This window comes from Aspergillus nidulans, chromosome VII, assembly GCF_000011425.1.
Source record: "Aspergillus nidulans FGSC A4 chromosome VII".
NCBI classification, from domain to species: Eukaryota; Fungi; Ascomycota; class Eurotiomycetes; order Eurotiales; family Aspergillaceae; genus Aspergillus; species Aspergillus nidulans.
Genome location: NC_066263.1, coordinates 3,572,056 through 3,592,962, shown reverse-complemented (window position 1 = coordinate 3,592,962; position 20,907 = coordinate 3,572,056). Strand labels below are relative to the sequence as shown.

Here is a 20,907-nt window from a genome sequence, read left to right as displayed (position 1 = left end):
CGGTGCATCGGGGCTTAAACCAAGATAATACAGTGTGGAATCTATCGTAAACAGGCGCCCTCAAAAGACATAACTTAGAGCTGTCGATGTATATCTAATGGTGTTGGAGCTCTAGCTCCCACTTCCTGAATAGGAGAGCTTGATAGATGACTAGCAATAATCTGCAGGTGTATGATTGACATTTCAGGCCCTTGACTAGTGAAGGTGAATACATTTGTGCTACATCATCACCTAATCAAGCACTCACCTGCAATTATCCATAATTTGGTACCTGTTATCTGTCGATATGATCAAACAAATTAAACAAAGGCCTTTTTTTGGCTTATGGCTGCGTGGACGGGAGGGCTGCATACACATTTCGCCGTCCTATATGATTTGCTGTCAGCTCCATACCTCTATATCACAAATATGTCAAACGATACGTGTATTGAAGACTTTCATTGGTTTCTTTCAAGAGCCTGACCCAGTCAGTCAGTGGGAATTTCTGAGCAACAATTGTCTATTTATAAGCGTGCACTACCTCCATAGAGCTTCACGGGCCTGTTCATGGAAAAGTGGTCTAGGTATCTATTTGATATTAAGTGTTCCGATGCCTCGGAGCAGAGTGGTCTTCTATATTCATTATATTCTGATTACACAAAAATAGAAGAAATTGAGTATATCCCTATCCCTGACTGACATTCCCAGCGCCATGAAAGGAGGCATTCTTAGTCCAAGGCCTGCGCCTCACACATCCGTCTATACAGCCCCCCCCTAACTATTAACTCTTGATGCGTTCCCATCTCCGCAATCTTTCCTCCAAAGAATACACAGATAACATTAGCATCCTTAATCGTGCTTAATCGATGCGCAACAGCAACCGTAAGCCGGTCCCCGTCCCTGGCCGCCCCCTCGAGAGCCTTCTGCACGATCTTCTCACTCTCTGTATCCAGGGCACTCGTAGCCTCGTCAAGGAGTAAGATCTTTGGATCTCGGATGAGCGCGCGGGCAATGGCAATGCGTTGCCGCTGCCCCCCAGAGAGTTGGGACCCGCCTGAGCCAGCGGGCGTGTAGATCCCCTGCGGCAATGAGGAGACAAAGTCCCAGGCATTAGCTGCGCGGAGGGCCGACTCAATCTGCTCATCAGACACGGACTTCACTGCATCCTTATCAGAAAAGAAAGGCTGCGTATTCGGGTTGAAGACGCCAAGCGAGATGTTGTCCCGTATTGTCCCTTGGAAAAGGGTTGGCTCTTGCTGCACCAGTGCCACAATATTTCGGTAGGATATGGGGTTTATGTCGGTGAGGGTGGAAGCGTCGATTGTGATGCTCCCTGTTGTTGGATCGTAGAAGCGCTCGAGCATGGCAATCATGGTGGATTTGCCGCAGCCGGAGGAGCCGACGAAAGCGATGAATTGGCCTTTGTTTATCTGTTCGTATCGATTAGTATCTTTGATTGATCATATTCGGGCGATGATTGTTACCTTCAGATTCACCCCTTTCAGGATAGGGGCGTCTGGCCGTAGAGGGTACGAGAAGCGCACATTGTCCATAGCAATCGGCGCCCCAGATCCAGGGCCTTTATCGTGGTTCTCCGGCGTCTCGCGCACTGTTGGTTGGAGCTGGTGCAACCAAGCGATGTAGTTCGTCGCATTGATTCCCTTTGTAATACTGGTCGACCACTGGAACAGCTGCGCTGACGCCTGACCCGCAAAGAACACACTGAGGAATGCGACAAAGAAACTATACATGCTAGTCTCCCCCAGCGACACAAGACGACACCCATACCAGAATCCCAGCGCCTGAAACCAGTACTCAATGCACTGCGTCAGCCCGAAACAAATCATCGTGGCAGCCATGGGTTTCACCGAAGACGAGACAGCGTGGTCTAGTTCCTCCGTGTATCGACGTAGCACCGTCTCTTCGATTGCAAGGGACGAAACGGTCCGGATAGCGTTTACAGCTTCAGAGGCAATGGACGAGCTGGTGCCATATTTCTTCGATGTCTGGCGATCGAGGCGGGAGTCGACGCGGATTCGTACCATCCCAGCACCGACAAGGGGTGGAATACCGCCAAAGACAACGACCAGCCCTAGTTTCCAGGAGAATGCAATGGCCAGGATGCCACAGGTTACCACCTGCAGGACAGCAATCACGACCAGGGCGATGTTGTAGCCCATCAGTTCGAGAATTGCATGCGGGTACGAATCGATACGGCTTACCAGCGCACCGGTAGTGTTCTCTTCACGGTCAAAGAACTGGATATCCTGTCGCAGCATGTCGTGCAGAATGAGGCGTCGAAACCAATGACTAAGATGCTGGGCTATAGTGTTGGTTGCATATCCGACAGCTAAGTAACAGATCAGACACCCGGCCGCGAGAACGATCAGCATACTGGCATAGAAGTCTCCTTTGTCTAGCATAGCGTCTCCCGAGAGCGTGAAGACCTCGACAACGCGAGACATCAAGATAGCTTGGCCGGGGTACATGGCGCAACCACCAAGACACCCCAGTAGCACGACGAGATAGGCCCATTTCAGTTCTGGACATTCGCGGACGAGATAAGCTAAGGCGGCCAGCATATCCATGTGCTTGTGGTTCTCATAATCGTCGCGGTCCTTTATGGAGTTCATTCGACCGCGGATGGAGGTTGGGTAGCGGGTTACTGCTGTTTCGGTGACCTCCAGGAGAGCGACATCTTCGCCTTCACCCTCCTCATTTACATTGTCATGTGCTGAAGCATTCACTGCCAGGTTCTGGATTTTGACCAGACCGGCATAGACGCCGTCCTTGGCTATCAGTGACTCGTGTGTGCCTTGCTCGACAATGTGACCCTTGCTCATGACAACGATATTGTCCGCCTTGCGGATCGTAGCAAGTTTGTGAGCAATGACAATCGTCGTGCGCCCCTCAGCTGCTTTGTCCAGAGCCTTCTGAACAATCGTCTCTGCATGCGGATCAAGAGCACTGGTTGCTTCATCCAGCAGAAGGACCTTCGGTTGAGAAACGACGCTGCGGGCAATCGCAACCCGCTGCTTCTGGCCTCCAGAAAGCAGACCACCCCGTTCGCCGATCAGCGTATCGTATCCGTCGGTCAGCTCAGAGATGAATTCGTGCGCATATGCCAACTTCGCGGCCTCCTGCACCCGTTCCATCTGCTCTTCCCGAGAGGCATTCTCCCACGGCGTCCCGACGAGGCCGTACCTGATGTTATCGAACACGCTTCCCTGGAAGAGCACCGGCTCCTGCTGTACGAGCCGCACATTCCTCCGCAGCCAGCCAACATTGAGCTCACTGATCAGGTTCCCGTCGAGTCTGATCGCCCCAGAGGTCGGGTTATACCACCGCTCGAGCAATCCCACGATCGTGCTCTTCCCCGATCCAGATTGCCCTACCAGGGCAGTCACCTTTCCCGCTGGGACCTTGAGACTGAAGTTATCGAGGACGGTAATCCCCGGCCTCGTGGGATACGAGAACGTAACATTCTCGAGCTCGACGTCGCCTAATACCCGTTCCGGCTCGAGGCCTTCCTTCCCGTATGGGTTGATTTCAGACTCTCGATCTATGAGTCGGAACAGTTGCGCAGCCGCTGAAGCAGCCCTGCTAAATTCAATTGAATACGGCGCCAGTAAAGTCAGGTTGATTGACGCAATGACGACAGAGAGCAAAACCCTGTTGAGTCATGTCAGTATCTTCACTCATCGCTCAAAGGGAAAGGGCTGGTAGTACGTAAAGATATCCCCAGCAGTCCCAATCTCCCCCCTGCCGAACATATGGATCCCCTGCCAAAACGCCAGCCCATATCCAAGGTAGATGATCGTATACTCCGCCGAGAAGAGAAGACCAAGCAGCGGCGAGATCTTCTTACCGACCTTATGCGCCTCCACCAGATATTCATCAAACTTCCTGACCAGACTATCCCGCATCCCAAAAGCATGAACAGCCTTCACACCCGCCAGAATACCCTCGGCAAACGAATTCGCCTGCGCATGTATCTGCAAGATCCTCGTCTCGTGCCCAGCCTCGACCGCAGCTACCACCCCCGTCGTGCCGATCGTGGCTACGGGGATGCAGATGCAGATCAGAGTGAGTTTCCACTGCACCACAAACGCGATAATGAAAGCCGTCACGAATGCTGCGAGGCCCTGGAAGAGAAGACCGATCTTATCCGAGGCGCCGGCCTGGATCAGTTTGCCGTTCGAAGTTGCCTGCGCGGCGATGGAGCCCCCGCTACCGAAATCGTAGTATGCCACTTCTTGGCTCAGCGCCGCTTTGAGATAGGCGTGTCGGATATTGCGGACGATGCGGTAGGCCGCGTAGGTTAGGAGGGTGTTGTAGGTGTAGGAGAGGACGAGCCGCGCGATGCCCAGGTATACAAAGTAGAGGCTGAACCTCGTCAGCTCTGTAACCAGCACTCAGAGAGGATACATACGCCAACTCGGCGGCATTGTCACGAAAGTCTGCCGGCGTTGAGATTCCGTTGGTGAAATCGGTGATGACGGTGACGAACTGGCCGAAGATGAGGTTTTGAAGCGCAATTCCTGCTCCAGAGGCGCATGCAGCAAGGATAGCAACGGCCTGAAGGATAAGTTCTGTCCTGCCGGCGAATGTAAAGATCCTCTTTTGCGCGAGCATATCAGCTTGACTGTGTACCGTCAGATCTGTTGGCTAGTCGGGTAACGCACCTTGTATGCGCCAAAGCTTGCTTCCTCCCCTTCCTCGACCAGAGGCGCCTCCGTGCATGGTACACTGGTGGTCGACTCGTCCTGAGACGGAGTCTCTTTACTCTCAGCCGTGGACTTCATACTGCCTATCTCTCTTCAGGTAGACGGTACAGCCGCGGTCGAGCATGACGATGGTGACAACGAGAGCTTCTTTTTTTTTAAAGTAGACACGTCCGAACGCCGGTAAACTGAGGGTCCGAGCCTCCGCATTGGCGCCTAGCTTATTGCCAGGTCTGGGTCTCAGAATGCTCCCTAAACGCGGTTTAGTTTCAAGTTAATCTGTTCGTATTTCGCCCGCGGGATCCGAGGATACGGCGTGGCGTTCTTGGATATTTCGGATCCCGCGGGCTCCGTGGATCACACCTATCCAAACATACAGCTGGTGACTCACAGACAATATATTAATTATTGCCGAAAATTTGGTGAGGATTTTGTCTGGTTCTAGGTTATTTGAGCAACACGAGACAAGCTGGTTATTGGTGGTGTATTTCAAAGGGTACATGCCCCTAAATGCGCCCTCGAGGCTTTCAGTCTGGGCGACGACAACATTGCAATTACGTCGCAGACTGTGAGAACACTGTCTTGTGGCCATTGCCAAGTGAACCTAATAAAATATGCAAGGAAGTTATTTTGCCTCTGTTTGGTTTGAAGCACACCTAAAGGATATCTGACGAGGAACTTTAGCCAACTCAGCCCAGTCAGCCGATCCTTACAATAGAAGACGCAAAGTTCGTCAGCTTGCACTAGCCAAGTGAAAGCAATAGCCCATAGATGCAATGATATAGTCAACGGCCGGATTCTGGTTGAGCTGGTACACTTCCACCCTTCAATAGTGGGTCCTGCTTGCGGAGTATATACACTTTTGCACAGTGGCGGGATACTATCTAGTGTACTAGTGATGCTGTGAAAGTCATACACAGCGCCTGCATCCAAACTTTGCACTGATATACCCTGGTTCGGCAAAGAGATGGCCATCTCACCGGAATGGTGGTCTAGCTGTTTGCATATCACACTCCCTTTGACAGATCACGCTAGAGCCTTGCAGCTGCTAGGTGTTGGAGCAGAGCGAGGGCTGTCAACTGACAGGGCGTCTGTCTCGTGCTGAGCGGACGCGGGGTACCAGTAAACACAGTCAATTGAAATTGGCGTAATCATTTCTCGTACTGTCTTAGACGAATGGCATGTGATTGCCTATTGCAGAAGTAATAGGATGCCGCGACTCGCATTCCATCCTTTAAGATTCTTTAATATTAGGTCTTGTCCCAGAGGCAAGATAGCTCCGATGGAGAGTCCTTGTACGGAGTGGAGCGAGTATTCTCCTCGGAACCTGATTCCTCTGCAATCTCTGTTCAGCTAGTTCAACTGCCAGCGAGTAAACAGCCTTTGAATCACAGGGCTAGCGATTGAGGTTACTCAACAGCGTCTCAGGCTATTTCTGCTCGTCCACTTTGAGCTCCGCTCGTCGCCAAGGTGCCCTTAACGAGGACCCTCTCAGAAGGAGGAGATTGCTCAATCAACGAGGTATGGCAGGTCGGACCAAAACTAGAAACGCGCATTGAAACCAATCACTTGTTCGTCTTAAGTCCCCCTCTCCACATCTCTGGCTGCCATATCAAGGATCAACCGCGCGTACCCGCGATGCAACCGGATCGCCCAAGCAGGCAGAACTTTTTGCTGTTGCAGGCCCCCTTCCTCCTCGACAATCTCGTAATCATGCGCTGCCGAGAACCTGACTTCCACCATCTCGCCCTGTCCCTTGACGTTGAACGGCTCGGAAACAATCATCTCATGTCGACCGCCAGACATCAGTCGCCACGGGTATCCCCAGCGCGCAATTTTCTCAAAGAATAGCCGCGGTCCATCGGGCATCTTCCAGGAAACAAGAAGGCTATTGCTTCCTTCCGCGCCTGGCTGTCTTTGTACCGTCAACGCCCCGTTCAGCAGGACGCGGGGTTCCGAGCCGGGACCAGGCCCAAACCCGTTGTCCCCAAGGTCGCCAGGCTCATATTTACCCCTGGTAAGTAACCCGATGAGCGACGCTTCGGTGCGCAGGAGCCGACACGATAATAAAGAGCGTGCCCAAGCCTCCTCGAGCGCGGTTTGGTCCTTTGTCTCAGGGTGCCGCGTTCGTGCCTGCAGAGCACGGAGCGGAATCCTTGCCGCGTAGATATCGGTGTATGGGCAGTGCTGAGTTGGTCGAGCTGGCGTGCTGAGGGCTTTGCTTCCTGCTGCTGCGGGCGGTAATTCTGGATATTTATTCTCAAGGTGTTTCAGGCCTGAATGAATCCCAAGACCTGTTACAATGCTGGGGATTGCAATATAGCCGAATATTCGGGTAACACGTTGTTTTGACATTGGCTTTGCGACGTATCGGGGACGCTTACAGGTGACATTAGAAAATATAATGCCAGGAAAGCTGTGTTGGAGCTCCTAGGTGGCTATAAATAGCATAAGGCAGCTGTGGGCTGACGCGGGGATTCAATCGGCCCGTCGGTGAGATTGATCCTCCGTCTATGTACACTCAGCCAATCAGAATGAGGCGATATTAATATCCATACAAATGTCTTGGCGCGAATGGGGCTCCTTCACGATGAACTCTTTTACCTAGCTATACCAGGAGTCTACCTGATGATGTCGTCTGATCCAGTGACAGGTGTTGGAGATATCAACTTTCAGGTTCGACAGTAGTGCACATTGTCGGTTTATGCAATACTCCCAGCACTACTCGCCTTGCATACAATCCTATCGAGTCACGTATTGAGTCACGTATGAAGTTGAACTCATTGCAGGGCTAATGTCAGGGCACTAAAGGACGGGAGAATCTTTTGAAAAGTGTAACTGATATTCAAGAGTACTTAACTATGATTTGCTCAAGCTGTTCGTTCCAGAGCTCGTCATTCCCCCTCTCGTCACTATTTGAAGGCGTAGCAAACCCGGCATCGGTAGAATAAAAGCCCAAGAAGGGCGACGGGTCGCTAAAATCAAGCTCGTGGCATCTGCGGCAGACTAACACCACAGCCTCTGAGAATCTGGGGGCGTTGAGCCGTTTGCGACACCCGCCGCAGCACATCGGGTACCGAAGGTCGTCTTCGCACGCGCGTATTCTGGCCGCCTGCCTAAACGCGGCGAGCGCTGCCTCATCATCCTTGAGGTATACAAGACACTTGGCTAGTTTGTAGAAGTCGCCCGTTTGGCCATCTGATATCCGGGACGCGAATCGAAGGACGCTCTCCTTCAAGACGCCTCGTCTCGTGTCTCTGTCGGTGCGTGTATATGGGATATCGCACCATCGTGCGAGCCCGTCCAGCATTGATCGATCGCCCGCGGCAAGGTCGAAAGGGGTCTGCCCGTAGTAGTCGAGACGCAGCGGGTTGGCGCCATGGGAGAGGAGCAGTTCCGCAAGTTCTGGGTGTCTGTTGGCGACGGCGGCGTGCAACGGCGAGTATCCCTCCCAGTGGCTGTTGACGTCTGCACCCTCCCGGATCAATTCCCTTACCAAATCCAGATTCCCGCTCTCGGCCGCCATATCCAAGACGGTTCGGCCGGTGTGCGATCGGACGAGGTGGTCGGTTCTTGTAGCTCTGTGTGTAGCGATAAACGCGCTAGGGATTGTAAGATTAGATCCAAATGTCGTGTAATGCAGCGGAATCCGACCGGCCTCGTCCGTCGCAGAGACGTCCGCTCCCGCCCTTAGAAGCATAGACAGAATCACTCCTGAAGAGTGAGACGCCGCTAGGTGCAGCACAGTTCTTCCGTGTATATCCCTGGCTGCAAGATCAGCTCCACACTCGATGAAAAGCGACGCCGCTGAGACGTTGAACACAGCAACCGCTAACAGCAACGGTGTTCTGCCTTTGCTGTCAGAGGCAGAGAGCGAGGCGCCGTCGATTAGAGTCTCGAGTAGGTCATACCGTTTCAACCGGACCAACGTGTGCAGTGCCGTCGACCCGTCTCTGGACTGGACGCTCGGCTCGGCGCCGAGGTCGAGCAGTTGGTGGATGACCTCCGGCGGGCTAAACTCCTCCAGTGTGATCTGCAGCGGCGTCAGGCCGTCCTTGGTAGGCTGCGAGACATCGGTGCCGAACCGGTCGACCAGGCGCGCCGAGATCGACCGCTCTTCGGGGTCCTTGACCGGCTCCGCCGTGGGCGCAGATTTCTCCTTGGAGAGCGTCATGAGCAGCTGCACGGCCTCCTTGTGCCCGTTCTGTGCGGCGACGACGAGCGGATGTCGCGCCGTGCGATGCAGGGGCTCGACCGTCGCCCCATAGCCGATGAGCAGCCGGATCATATCGCAGTTCCCCGTACTCGCTGCTTGATAGATCAAGTGCCCGTTATGGGCGACGTCTAGCCATCCTGCCGCATTGTCCAGCATGAACCGCACCAGGCGGATATGCCCATGGTATATCGCCCTTGCCACCGCGTGCTCGTAGTTCGCACGCTCCCCCGTCGCGTTTGTCGGCGTCACCCTGAGGAGCAGGCGAAGCAGTTCTTCATCCCCGTGCTGGGCAGCCAGCACCAGCGGAATGCCTCCATTACTCTTGCTCGGCAGCGGATCGGCCCCAGCGTCTAGGAGAACCCGAACAACCTCGGTGTGTCCGTTCCTGAGGGCTTGGTAGAACGCGGTGAACCCGCCCACCGTGGCTGTAACATCTGCGCCTGCGTCCAGCATCTCTTGGACAGTGGAGAGTATTCCATGTTCAGCAGCCCAGGTCAAGGGGGATTTGCGCCGCCCATGCGCTTCGAATGTGTACGTTGTCGCGAGCCGATAGAGGCGGGGCCGCAGGAGGCTGGCAAAGCGACGGCACGATCGGAGTAGCCGGTTGAGATCCCTAACCGACAGTGCGTCGGCGATTGAGAGGATGATTTCTGCAGGCAGTTGGTGGAGAAATTGGGTGGTTTGAGGGTGGGAGGACGCCATCCTGCATCACATGGAAAATAGCCGCTTTGACTCTCTGAGACGGTGGTGGCTCAGCGGCAAGAAGGAGATGGTGAGCATAGGGGGCTCCGTATCTCCATCGCCCCCACTGCAACTAGTCCTGCAGGGTGCATTCTTGCCGAGTCCTGATTGGTTGTTTATTTTGGTTTTGCGTATGCAGACTGAAGTATACTGGGCCATTTTGCTAACCGCGCGCTGGGATCATCGAGAAAAAGCCAACCATACCACGGCTATTTACCGTTCCATGAGCTTTCTTGCAAAGAGTCTGTCCTATACTGAGAATTTCGATTTATAGAATACATAGAGTCTAGATATATTGGCTGGAGAGTATGGCCTCCAGACTGAGGACCTGCAGGCTCGCGTTTATGCGGAGTATTTTGGCCTGGGAAGTGGTCGGCGAATGATTTAGTTATCTTCCACCCGATCTCAAATAATGCTGGCGGAGCAAGACATTGATAGAGAGGGAGAAAGATATCATCCCTCAAGGGGTCACGTATCTTCTTGTGGGTTAGGCTCTACCGACTTCATCTCCCCCCTCCCCCCTCCCCCCCTTTCCAGCAGAGTTTGAGGTCGCATTGCCTGCTCAGACGGTCTCTAAAGATTAGAATGAATACCTGGCCATCTCAGTGAGGGTGTTCCTCACTGCGGCGGTTCTGACAATAGTCCCTATCAATTCGATCAATGTCGAGCATGTTTGGGCGCTCACCGGCCGGCCCTTTCAAACTCGAAAGCTACAGCAGATGTAACACTTTACGCCCACGCCGCCCTGATTTTGTATCCTCCAGGACTATTGAATACATCTCCGGTATCCCCGTCATCCACCCCGACAGCAGCTGGACCGCCAACACCTGGCACAAACGGCTGCCGTAATGGACCGGATCAAACCATCGCCCAGGGCGCCAATGGCGGAGACGCAGATCCGTCCCATTCTGAAGCTGCTTTTACCTCCTGGAACTGAAAAACGAACACCGCTATGAAGAGGATTGGACAAAGTCTGGGCGGATCGAGAGGGGTGCTGAAGAGACGACTATCGTGGTAAGTGAGTTGTCCTATGAGCGGTCTCTAGTGGAGATTAAGGCAATAGCTGTTTTATAGGCTATGTTAATGGTAACAGTGCAATCTGCCTGTTGAGTCGTTGTGGTTGATGTTAACAATGACCTCAATACATTGTCGGGGAGATCGACGGTTGGGGCTGAGCCCTAGTATATGCCTTTTCCAATTCTCTACAAATATGGATGCAAGTCAGCTACTATTACTACCAACTTCTTTCTTGAAAAGAGCTGTCTTTAATACGGCGTTGCTTATGCCGTCTGTAAAGATAGACCTCGATGGACTATTCAGTCCTCAACAATATTTTCAAGCCCGCCCTGGCGTATCGTTTACTCAAGCCCTGCACAAAAGCTGCCCTATCACGGTGCCCCTGTCTCTGCAGTCTCGATTCACAGGCATGCAGTTCTAGATCAATTGCATTTGTTGGTTTCTTCCTTCTCCCATAAGATCCTGGCAAGATGGAATAAATGATGAGAAGATAATGGATGTCAATCTATGGAAACTACCTTATCCGCCCCAACTATTTCTGCCAGAACCAAGTAGTATGTCAGACTATCTTCTCCAGACAGTCCGGGGAAGCAAAGCTTCGTAGTCGAGAGCTTAGATATACTATTCTAAGGTGGAGACGAGAAGGAGCCGAGTCAGCCACGACAGGCCTCATCCCCCGTGCGGAGTTGGGTCCCTCCAGCATGGCGGTTCCCCTCCATAACCTCGAACTCCGAAAGATTTCCAGCATGATAGGATCTAAAATGAGCTCTCTCCAGTGCTGCCGACGCCCAAGTACAAATACCCAGGAGATCCTTTACAAACGCCTCATTGAAGGGCGCCGTAGTATGCCCTTCCCCTTACTCGAGGCCAAGTCCAAGGTCCCCCCATCTCTGTAAAAGCTGGTTTGACCTGAACTACTACACACATCTCACTATGCTATGCCGACCGTCCGTTGTGCGCGTCACAGACGACATAGATACTGTAGAGATGGATATCCTAGCAGAGTCATCGGGGATGACGATCCGGGAAGCCAACAATCGGTACCGCCAGCAGCGTTTTGCGTTCAACTGGCTGAACTTGATGACTACTTTCAAAGCAGCTCTCTTGCTCATCTGAACACTGCTCACTTTCAGCCAGATGCAGCGCGCTTGGCCCATGAGAGAATGAGAGCGATCGAAGACCTGGAATTGGTTTTGGGCATCTTGGAGCAATTCTGTAAAAGGATTCCGTCGGCCGTCCATATTCTGGATATGATGCAAACGGTTCTGAAAAGATTAAGCGTGCCGTCGCAGTCTGGAATGAGGGGTTGCTGATATTCTAAGTAGTCTATCAGTTGGGGGAGCCCTGGATTTTAGCAGAAAGGCCTATATTGGACAAGGATCCCATAACCATCAAACTGTCCGACACCAAACGTCACTTACATAATGGAGGCACATTAGTCTCAGCCCGCTATCAGGTAGGCAAGGCGCAAATGTTACCTGTAGCAGATAAAAATGCCCCCTCACTCGGGGATCTGATGAAAGTTCCCAATCTTGCCAGCTACTAGTTCTCAAGACGCTGCCACCATGAAGACTGACTACGATATCACGGCTTAAACTGTTTCTTTGTCGCAAGGCTACTCTGCTGTTCTCCTCTTCATTCTTGTGACCCTCTACCTCCTGTACAAATACACCCTGGCAACCGACATCCCGCATATCAAGAACCTTCCCGTGATTCCAGGTGCTCTCCCCATTTTTGGGCACCTTCTTAAACTCGGTGGAGACCATGCGACCGTCTGAGAAGTGGTGGCGGCAGTACGGACACTCTGTATTCCAGATAAGGCTGGCCAACACGCGCGTTGTGGTCGTGAAATCCTTCGATGACTGCCGCAAGATGCTACTGAGCCACCAGAACGCACTCATCGATCGGCCAAAACTTTACACATCTTACTGCGTAATCTCCAGCACCCAGGGGTACACGATCGACTCATCACCGTGGGACGAGCCATGCAGGAAGAAGCGCAAGGCCGCGGGGACAGCACTCGGACGACCAGCGCTACGGAACTACCACCCACCCTATGTTCGATCTGGAGAGTTGCTGCATTTTACGGATCTATATCGCGACAGCAAAGATGGTGAGGCTGAGGTCAGTGTGAGACCGTATTTGCAGCGGTACGCGCTCAACACGACACTGACACTCTGCTACGGTATCCGCATGGATGAGGTTACGACGAAGTTCTCAGTGAGATCCTGTACGCTGGTTCGGCAATATCTCTCCTGCACAGCGCAGCTGAGAATCTACAAGATTACATCTCGCTTCTCCGGTACGTGCCCAACAACGAGAAGAAGGCGCGGTCGAAAGAACCCGCGACAGGCGAGACAAGTACCTTGATCTTCTCACCCGGGTCCGCAAGATGATCGAGAGAGGAACTGACAAGCCATGCATATCTGCTGCAATTCTGAAGGTTAAGGAACCAAACTGACGGGCATCGAGGTGTCGAGTATCTGTCTCTCACTTGTGTCGGGCGGGTTTGAGACGATTCCCGGGACACTTGCCTCTGCGATCGGATTAATTTCACGCCAGATGGCTGCAGGCCTGGCAGGACCATGCGTATGAGGATATCAAGCGGTGGTACCCAGATCTGCAGGATACATGGACGGCTGCCGTGACGGAGGAGAGGGTGACCTATATCAATGCGATCATCAAGGAGGCAGCGCGGTACTATACTGTCAGCTCGATGAGTTTGCCGCGCAAGAAGTGACAGAAATCAACTGGAATGGGGCAATTATTCCGCCCAAGACGATGATCTTGATTAATGCCCAGGCTGGGAATCGCGGTGCGGTTTACCCTTGATATCTCCGCGCTTCTCCATCGTTACTGCCACCACTACTGGCTCATGTAGACATCGACCACCTCGGTCCCACCGGCAACAGATTTAACCCAGAGCGCTGACTGTCATCCTAGACCTCTTCAGCATCAAAGCCCACGTTGCTGTCGTGACTGGCGGCAGCAGCGGGATAGGCCCCATGGTCGCCAAAGTAATCCCATCTCTGTATGACACCCCAAATTAAAGCTAAAGGTGATTGGATTTATAGGGATTATGACCAACGGTGCAAGAGTTCACATAGTCGCCCTCCCAACGGACCCGATCGACGAAACTGTCTCGGACTTAACCTCCTGGGGTTCAGCATCCTCAGGGGGCTCCGCACAGGGTTACGCCTGTAATCTCTCATCCAAGTCTGCTCTCCTGGAACTGGCATCGTACATCTCCAAGGCCAAAGGGGGGAAGCTCGACATCCTCATATCGAACGCTGGAACCCGACGGGATCCGCCGGTCGAGTGTAATGTCTTCACTGCACCCCTGTTTGAACTGCAGGAATCCATGTTCTCACGGACCGAACATGATTGGGAAAATACATTCAGCGTCAAAACAACGGCGCACTACTTTCTATGCGTTGATCTTCTACCATCACTGGCTGCGGCCACGGACTAGGAGATTGAAGGCGGGCGAAGCAGAGGAGCTGAGCAAGGACGCGGCGTGATGGTAATCACAAGCTTCTGCGCCAGCATGCACAATGCCACGAACGTGGACTTGACCTCATATGCGAGCAGGAAGGCGGCAACTGATTACTTGGTGAAGTTACTTGCGGCCAGGTTTGCGCGGTGGTATGTTTGTGTTGTCGGGGTTAATCCCGGTTGTACGTGGTTTAATCTACCATATTTCCCGACAGAGTTTAAATCAGCTAATGTCGAATAAAACGAAAGACCTCTAGCGTTGCTAATCTGTCTCTAGTCGTGCCGAGTAAGATGAACCCCGTTGGCGCGAGGGGGAACATATTCGCTGGGCTGTTTGACAAGGTTCCTGCGAAGAGGGCGGGTTGGGAAGACCTTGCGGGGACGTTGCTATATTTAGTGTCCAAAGCTAGAGTAAGGTCTCCTACTACATGCTTTTCATGGTGATAGGTTGGAGGACTGATTGAAGCTAGGCGTATGTGAACGGTATCTCGCTGTGTGTGGATGGTGGACGGGTGCTGGTTGCGAATGGGCAAGAGTAGGAGGTGCATGCAGTAGGCAAGTTTAGGAATAACAGTAGACCCTCAAGCAAGTTCAAGATTACAAGGCAAGAGATTTCAGATGCAAAGGTAGTTGGTGCGTTATACATGAACAGCCATTGCTGGCACGTATCATCTAAACTCGACCTGGATAATCAGCCATGTAACTATATAGGTGTCACCCTAATGCGTTCCTTAGTAAATAAAGAGGTGAATGGCGGATAGAATGGAGTAGTGAGACAGTTCCCAGCCATTGTTTTTTAAATGGAGTCAACGTATCTTGAGTGCTTGCCAAACCTGGTTGATCTAAGATACCTTTATGTTCTCCATGCACCAGAGTAGAGTAAAAGAGAAGCAGCCCCAGGAGAACGAGATGTTTTATCTGCAAGATATGCTGTGGCCACTTCTCCTACTATTCGGTACGCAGAATGCAGCCAAACAGGCGTTGATAGTGATCTTCCGCATACCAGATAGGCATGAGTGCTATACATGCCGCGAATGCTCACCTTGGAGGTGCAACAAGTGTTCGTACCGGCCACAGGAGGGCATTCCATCCTGAATTAGGGTCAAGGGACCCCAGTGACTGGCCGGCTTTTGTTAATATCTCAAACCTTGTTTGCTTCGTTTATTCCGCATCGAGTCGGGATCGTTCTACTAGATATGAAATGAAATTTTTTCCGTCAGGATAAGGAACGTGTCTATGTCAAGTCCCTTGCTCTTGCATCCATACTCATCCAGCTAATAAGTACATTTACCAACCACATACTTTGCAACTCCTTGACTGCAACATAGCAGAAAGAGAGCTTGCTAACAAACGCTTTCCGGCTGCCGCATCCAGCTGGGCCGAGTTCCACACTCATCTGACGCTGATGAGGTAGATTGCTGAAACATAAAATGGGTATCATAGTGCAACTTTAACTATGAAGTAGCGACCTTGATCTACATCCTCTCGTTGCGAGGCATATCTCTCCCTCGATTCACATTGCAGATTGTCTTGTATAGATGTATAGATGTCTCGATGGGAGGGCATACTCTCTCCAGAGTTTACGAACTACATCAGGCTAGAAATCGAAGCGCATGGGAAAGATAACTGCACGACATGTAGTAGACAGCCGAATAACCACTGTTCATGCAGATAACGTGCATATTATGCCTTGCACTTGGGAATGCGGTCATATACGCCTGGTGTCCCTTGGGGTTAGTAGCAACCGCGCCCTAAGAGCATTGATCATTACTCCTGCAGTGCGAGAACGTCCCAGCTTGCCACACTTTAAGGAGCAGACACTGCCGTCTGATTGTCCTCCATCGCCATTGCCCCCGACGAGTATGGAATGGCCCAAATACTTGCCGCGCTCATCTTGATGACCGTGTTTGCTCCTTACCCACGCTTCCGCACGCTCCATCAAACTCGCGGGATCGCCTGAGAGAAATTATTCCAATATTGCAGGCGTGGTCTAGTAACCCACCATCATGGTTCGCCCATAGACTACCCCAGAAAAATGTCATAGCTTCTTATGGGATATATCCAAGTCCTCGTTTTAGCGCATTTACAAGAAACCAGCACAGCCCAAGAAATAGTCGGTCGGTCAAGCTTTGGCTAGTTATATTGATTTCTGATGAATAAGATAGAGAAGCCCATCACATAATTATAAGAGAAAATCCGCACAACATAAGAGCCCGGGTACCGTCTTCCGTGTCGCCCGTCCGTGCAGGCACCTTCAAGCGGCGGATTTGCCCTCACGGCCAGAACAAAAATGAGATGACGCACTCTTGAAAGCGTTCATGCCAGACTACCGCATCCCCTACCTCGGCCATTTTCGTTGTTTTCTTCAATTGGTTGGACCTTAACCCCGCGTCCCCAAGCTGTCAGGTGCATCCCGGCCTTGTCACCCCCGCACGCCAGCATCTCAGCGTCATACAAAATATCAGAGAGGAAGGCGCCCTGTCGCGTCTCTCCTTCCTTCTGCTTTTTGGCTGTTTCTACTGTAGCTCCAGCCTGTTGCCACCATGTTGTTTCTCGATCTCCCTGATGAACTCCTCCTCTTCGTTGGGGAGGTCATTCCTTTGCAGCGCGACCTAAGCTCCCTGACAAAAACAAACCGCCGTCTCTACTGCCTCTTATCAGACCTCCTCTTGAAAATCAACATGAAGGATTCCAACAGTTCGGCTCTGGTATACGCCGCCCAGCATGGCAACCTGGCCGTCGTACAGCGGATGGTCGAATTGGGCGCGGATATCAACGCCACGAACCCCGACGCGTACACTGTTTTAGATTGTGCCGCATCCGAAGGTCACGCAGATATTGTTAGGTATTTGCTCAGAAAGGGCGCCAGTCATCGGTTCACGGTCGAACGGCCCTGTACGTCTCTTTGCGCTGCAGCGGCGGCCGGGCACGCGGACGTCGTTCGAGTCTTCCTCGATCATCACGAGTCTGAACCGAGTGAAAAACAAGACGACCAATCAAAATCGCTTGTAACCCCCATTGTAGCTGTCTCCAACGTGTCTCAGAGAACGGTACAGAACATGTTCACAACGAACGTGAGCAAGGAGGAACAAGAAACACTCGAGTACACCATCCCGCTCTTCCTGGCCATTCTGCACTCCCACGACGAGGCTGCGCTTTCACTCATAGAGGATCAAAGAGTCAATATCAACTACTGCGATCTCTGGGGGCGGACACCGCTGATGTGGGCCTTGACGTGTGGAAGGAGAAAACTGGTCAGGGCGCTCTTGCAGCATGGCGCGAACGCCAATGTACATGATGAACATTCCGGCCTGACAGTGCTTATTGCTGAAATACGACGACCCAAAGCGCGCCATGTGAGACTGCTATTAGCTCACGACAAGGTCGACCCGAACCTCCCAGACCGTCATTCTTGCACCCCGCTTTGGGCTGCGCTGGACTCGTGGGATGTCACCATGCTCAAGCAGTTGCTGGCAAGGCATGACCTTGACGTGAACAAGACTCGTAATGGGATCACGCCTCTCCTGCATGCGATTTCGAACAAGCAAGAGGACGTAGCGATTCTTCTCCTTAAGCACCCTAACCTTGACAGCTCCTCTATCAACAGCATGGACGCCAACGAGCGAACTCCGCTTTCCTATGCCTCAGAATACGGTCAGGTCTGGCTAACTGATATGCTGCTGGAAAAGGGCGCAGATTCGCAACTGACCGATGTTGACGGACGCGTTCCTCGGTCGTATGCTGCCGCGAGAGTAGAAACCCAAGCAGCCACGTCTCCAACTCAAACAGAACAAGTCCAGGCCGACTCAGGCGAAGTTCCCGCGCAAGCGCCCATCTTCTTGTCTATCGATCACGGACGCCTGGACACTCTTGAAACCCTGGTCAGCCTGGGCGCGGATCCGAGCCAGCAGAATGAGGACGGCCATACACCACTGCATTGTCTGGTAAAGCGGTCAGGAAGACAGCCAGTTCTGGCCCCCGAGGACGAGCAGGCGATTCGCTATCTGTTAGAGCATGGAGCAGATCCATGGATAAAAGACAAATGCGGGATGACGGTGCTGGATATGGCGCGGGCGTACGGCTGGGGTGAACTGATGGGAGGCATCCTGAGGTCATCGTTTCGTAGAATTCGCGGGGAAGACAGCCATGGCAGTTGGGAGGACGCAAATATACCCCCAATGTCAGAGGGGTGTGCAGCAGCCGGAATGTGCTGGACACAACGACGTACTTGGAGGATTGGGGTTGGATATGAGTCTGATTGGGTAGAGTCCAGAGAACCTTGGCGTGTTTAGGTGAAGGGGCTGGTACCCTCGCATTCTTACTGAGGCGTTGTTCCCGTCAGACATGGGTCTCTCTTGCCCTACCGAGTTGCATCCTCGGATATAGCTTCTCTTAGGGCGTGGTCTGATGACACTTAGACAATTGGCTTCACTGTGGTCAGCGGCTAATAGGCTCGCCGGTAGCTATTCTACTCTATTTCCATTATTGTGGCTTAATCGACAACTGATAACTAATCCATCACACACTCATTCCATTCTGGCATGTAGGGAGATGGATTAAATACAGGTAATCCACCTGCCGCTGCACTTTTCACTAGGGCACTCCAGGCTTGGCGAGGCCAGCTTTTGATGTAGCCTAGGCATGTATCTGCTCCCATGCTGGCAGTTCTTCCAGTTGTATCCTTGACAGAACCAAAACAACTGGCTGGAATTCTTTACTTCCAGGAAAGTCTTCCAAAATACCCTCCTGTTAGTTATCCTGCACGATAGGCCGTACCATCAAGATTATGTTTCGTATTTCGGGGGAGCGGGCGTGTTGTGAAACGGCCTATATGCTGCGCTATTTATCCGGAAACAGATGAATAGGAGTTCTATGCAGTTCTCCTTTAGTCCTATAATGCCGGCCCTTGCATGAGTTGTTGGAATTTCAGATTTTTCTTCAAAAAAGAGAAGTACTGCGTCTTATACAACTTGTGAGGTTTGAGAGGCAAAGAATGCGTCCACGATTCTTTCAACATCGCGGCGCCGGAAGCCCGGTGACCGGCCGAGGCAGATTGCGATGCGAACTAGGGCTGCACGTTTGTCAGCAATGGAGGAAGAGTAGGAAAGAAAATTTGAACATACACTGCATAAACCGCGCCACATCCGTTGCAGCCTGCTCCCTCAACCCCAGCCCTAACGGGACGGTACCAGCGCCCGGGCTAGACGCCGGGAAAACGACCCCTCTCTCTGTTAAATAACCCTGCAAATCGCCGAGATCAAACCAGATATCCTCAACCTCGTCGCCCATGTCCGCGGTAAAGGCGGACACGTCCTCCTGCACAGCCGCCGAACTGCGAGGAGAGGGGAACGGGTAGTGCACGTTCCCGCTAGGAGCCGGATAATGCGTTCCTGCCCCTCCGATTCTAAAAAAGGGTATATGGTCCCACTGGTCCATACTCTTGTGTCCTGCTCTAGCGAGCAACCAGTCTTTGAAATACTCGGCCACAAAGGCGCGGGGCATAAGAGATAGCAGGATACGGAACGGCCGCTCGATGCGCCGCTGTGGGACCGACGGGTTCGCAGTAACGAGGTACGCTTGGTAGCTGCAGGTTACGTGCAAGCGGTCGATGAACTCGGGGATGGACATGGTCATTGCATCCCCCGTCGTACCGTCCGAACTAGAGCTAGACGATAACGGAAGCATCCCCCGCTTGTGGCCGGTATTATCGAACGGGGAGCCGGCGACACTCTCGTTATGAGGGATCGCCGGCAGCGCCAAGCAAGCCTGCACTGTATTCCCGAGCGGCTTGAGCAGCTCCGGATGCGTGTCTAGAGCTCCCGAGCGGACGAGATCGTCGCCAAACGAGATCACAGCCGTGCTGATCTGCTTCATTGCTGCCTCGAGCTGACCGATGCGCTCCTTCAGCGAGGAGACACTTGCCTCTTTGCGGGAACGGTAGGCGCGCTGCGCCATGCGGACTTGGGTGCGACGGCGCTGAGATGGTTACATCAGAAACACAATGCGATGCAATACCCAGTCTTCAGGTCTCTGGATGCGCCTTACCTCTTCTGCATTTAGACCACCATCCTCAATAAGTTTTCTGGGCCGGCCCCGTTTCCTGGCTGGTTCAGAGGCCCGCTGCTTTGGCGGCCGATTCCTGGGTGCAGGTACAGGCGCGGTGGCGGTTGTGGATTCGTCTGCACTGGTATGCTGGTTGCCAGAGTCCGTGCTCGACTGGTTATCGTTATCCACAAGCAGCCCACCAAGTAAAGGCACGGCGCTGTTATACTTGATCTCTGCCTGAGGCTGGAGTTGAGCCTCCGGGACCGGATAGGAAGATGCGGAGAGCAGCTGGTCCAGATCCCCCCACCCTCCGCCTCCAGGTCCGGCGTCTGCCTGCGTTGACTGCGGGAGGATATCCGCATCCACGCCGACGTCCCAGGGGAACAAGGCATCAGTGGGATCAGTCGTGAGGGCCCAATTCACGCTGTTGTAGAACTCTGTCTCCATTTGCCGATGCGATATATCAGTGCGCTGTTGAGGGCAGAGTTCTAGCTGAAGGGCAGAGCTCGTGTGGGGAACAGAAACGAGATGGCAGCTGAAGGGAATTTGTCAGCGACTGCCCAAAGGAGCATGTGATCTGTTGCTGGGTCATGATTTGTAATCAACGCCTTGTTCTCAACCACACCATGCCATGGCCATCAACCACCATCGATGCTACTCACCTCACTTTTGGATACTGTGCGAGACTAT

At 52.7% G+C, this 20,907-nt stretch overlaps 5 protein-coding genes across 5 annotated transcripts, besides 2 other annotated features; 2 read left to right on the top strand and 3 right to left on the bottom strand.

Annotated features, from left to right (window-relative positions):
* Positions 1 to 154: part of a sequence feature (contig 1.242 998..3786(1)) that runs on past the window's edge.
* Positions 155 to 20,907: part of a sequence feature (contig 1.38 569..233386(1)) that runs on past the window's edge.
* Positions 708 to 4,784, bottom strand: ANIA_02349 (ABC transporter ATP-binding protein; the record flags this gene model as incomplete). Its single annotated transcript, XM_654861.1, has 5 exons — positions 708 to 1,409; positions 1,464 to 3,651; positions 3,709 to 4,365; positions 4,412 to 4,599; positions 4,665 to 4,784. 5 exons carry the CDS (start codon positions 4,782 to 4,784, stop codon positions 708 to 710), a joined length of 3,855 nt encoding a protein of 1,284 aa, XP_659953.1.
* On the bottom strand, positions 6,227 to 9,621 carry ANIA_02348 (ankyrin repeat domain-containing protein; the record flags this gene model as incomplete). The annotated part of the gene is made up of 2 exons (XM_654860.2): positions 6,227 to 7,082; positions 7,564 to 9,621. The coding sequence occupies 2 exons, from the start codon at positions 9,619 to 9,621 to the stop codon at positions 6,282 to 6,284; spliced, it is 2,859 nt and encodes a 952-aa protein (XP_659952.1). The 3' UTR covers positions 6,227 to 6,281.
* On the top strand, positions 12,442 to 14,149 carry ANIA_02347 (uncharacterized protein; the record flags this gene model as incomplete). The annotated part of the gene is made up of 4 exons (XM_654859.1): positions 12,442 to 12,979; positions 13,304 to 13,492; positions 13,621 to 13,694; positions 13,730 to 14,149. The coding sequence occupies 4 exons, from the start codon at positions 12,442 to 12,444 to the stop codon at positions 14,147 to 14,149; spliced, it is 1,221 nt and encodes a 406-aa protein (XP_659951.1).
* ANIA_02346 (uncharacterized protein) lies at positions 16,716 to 18,464 on the top strand (the record flags this gene model as incomplete). Its single annotated transcript, XM_654858.1, has 2 exons — positions 16,716 to 17,067; positions 17,197 to 18,464. 2 exons carry the CDS (start codon positions 16,716 to 16,718, stop codon positions 18,462 to 18,464), a joined length of 1,620 nt encoding a protein of 539 aa, XP_659950.1.
* ANIA_10295 (bZIP transcription factor) lies at positions 19,134 to 20,682 on the bottom strand (the record flags this gene model as incomplete). The annotated part of the gene is made up of 3 exons (XM_654857.2): positions 20,218 to 20,682; positions 19,296 to 20,148; positions 19,134 to 19,243 (listed from the first exon to the last, which is right to left on the bottom strand). Exons 1-3 carry the CDS (start codon positions 20,662 to 20,664, stop codon positions 19,134 to 19,136), a joined length of 1,410 nt encoding a protein of 469 aa, XP_659949.2. The 5' UTR covers positions 20,665 to 20,682.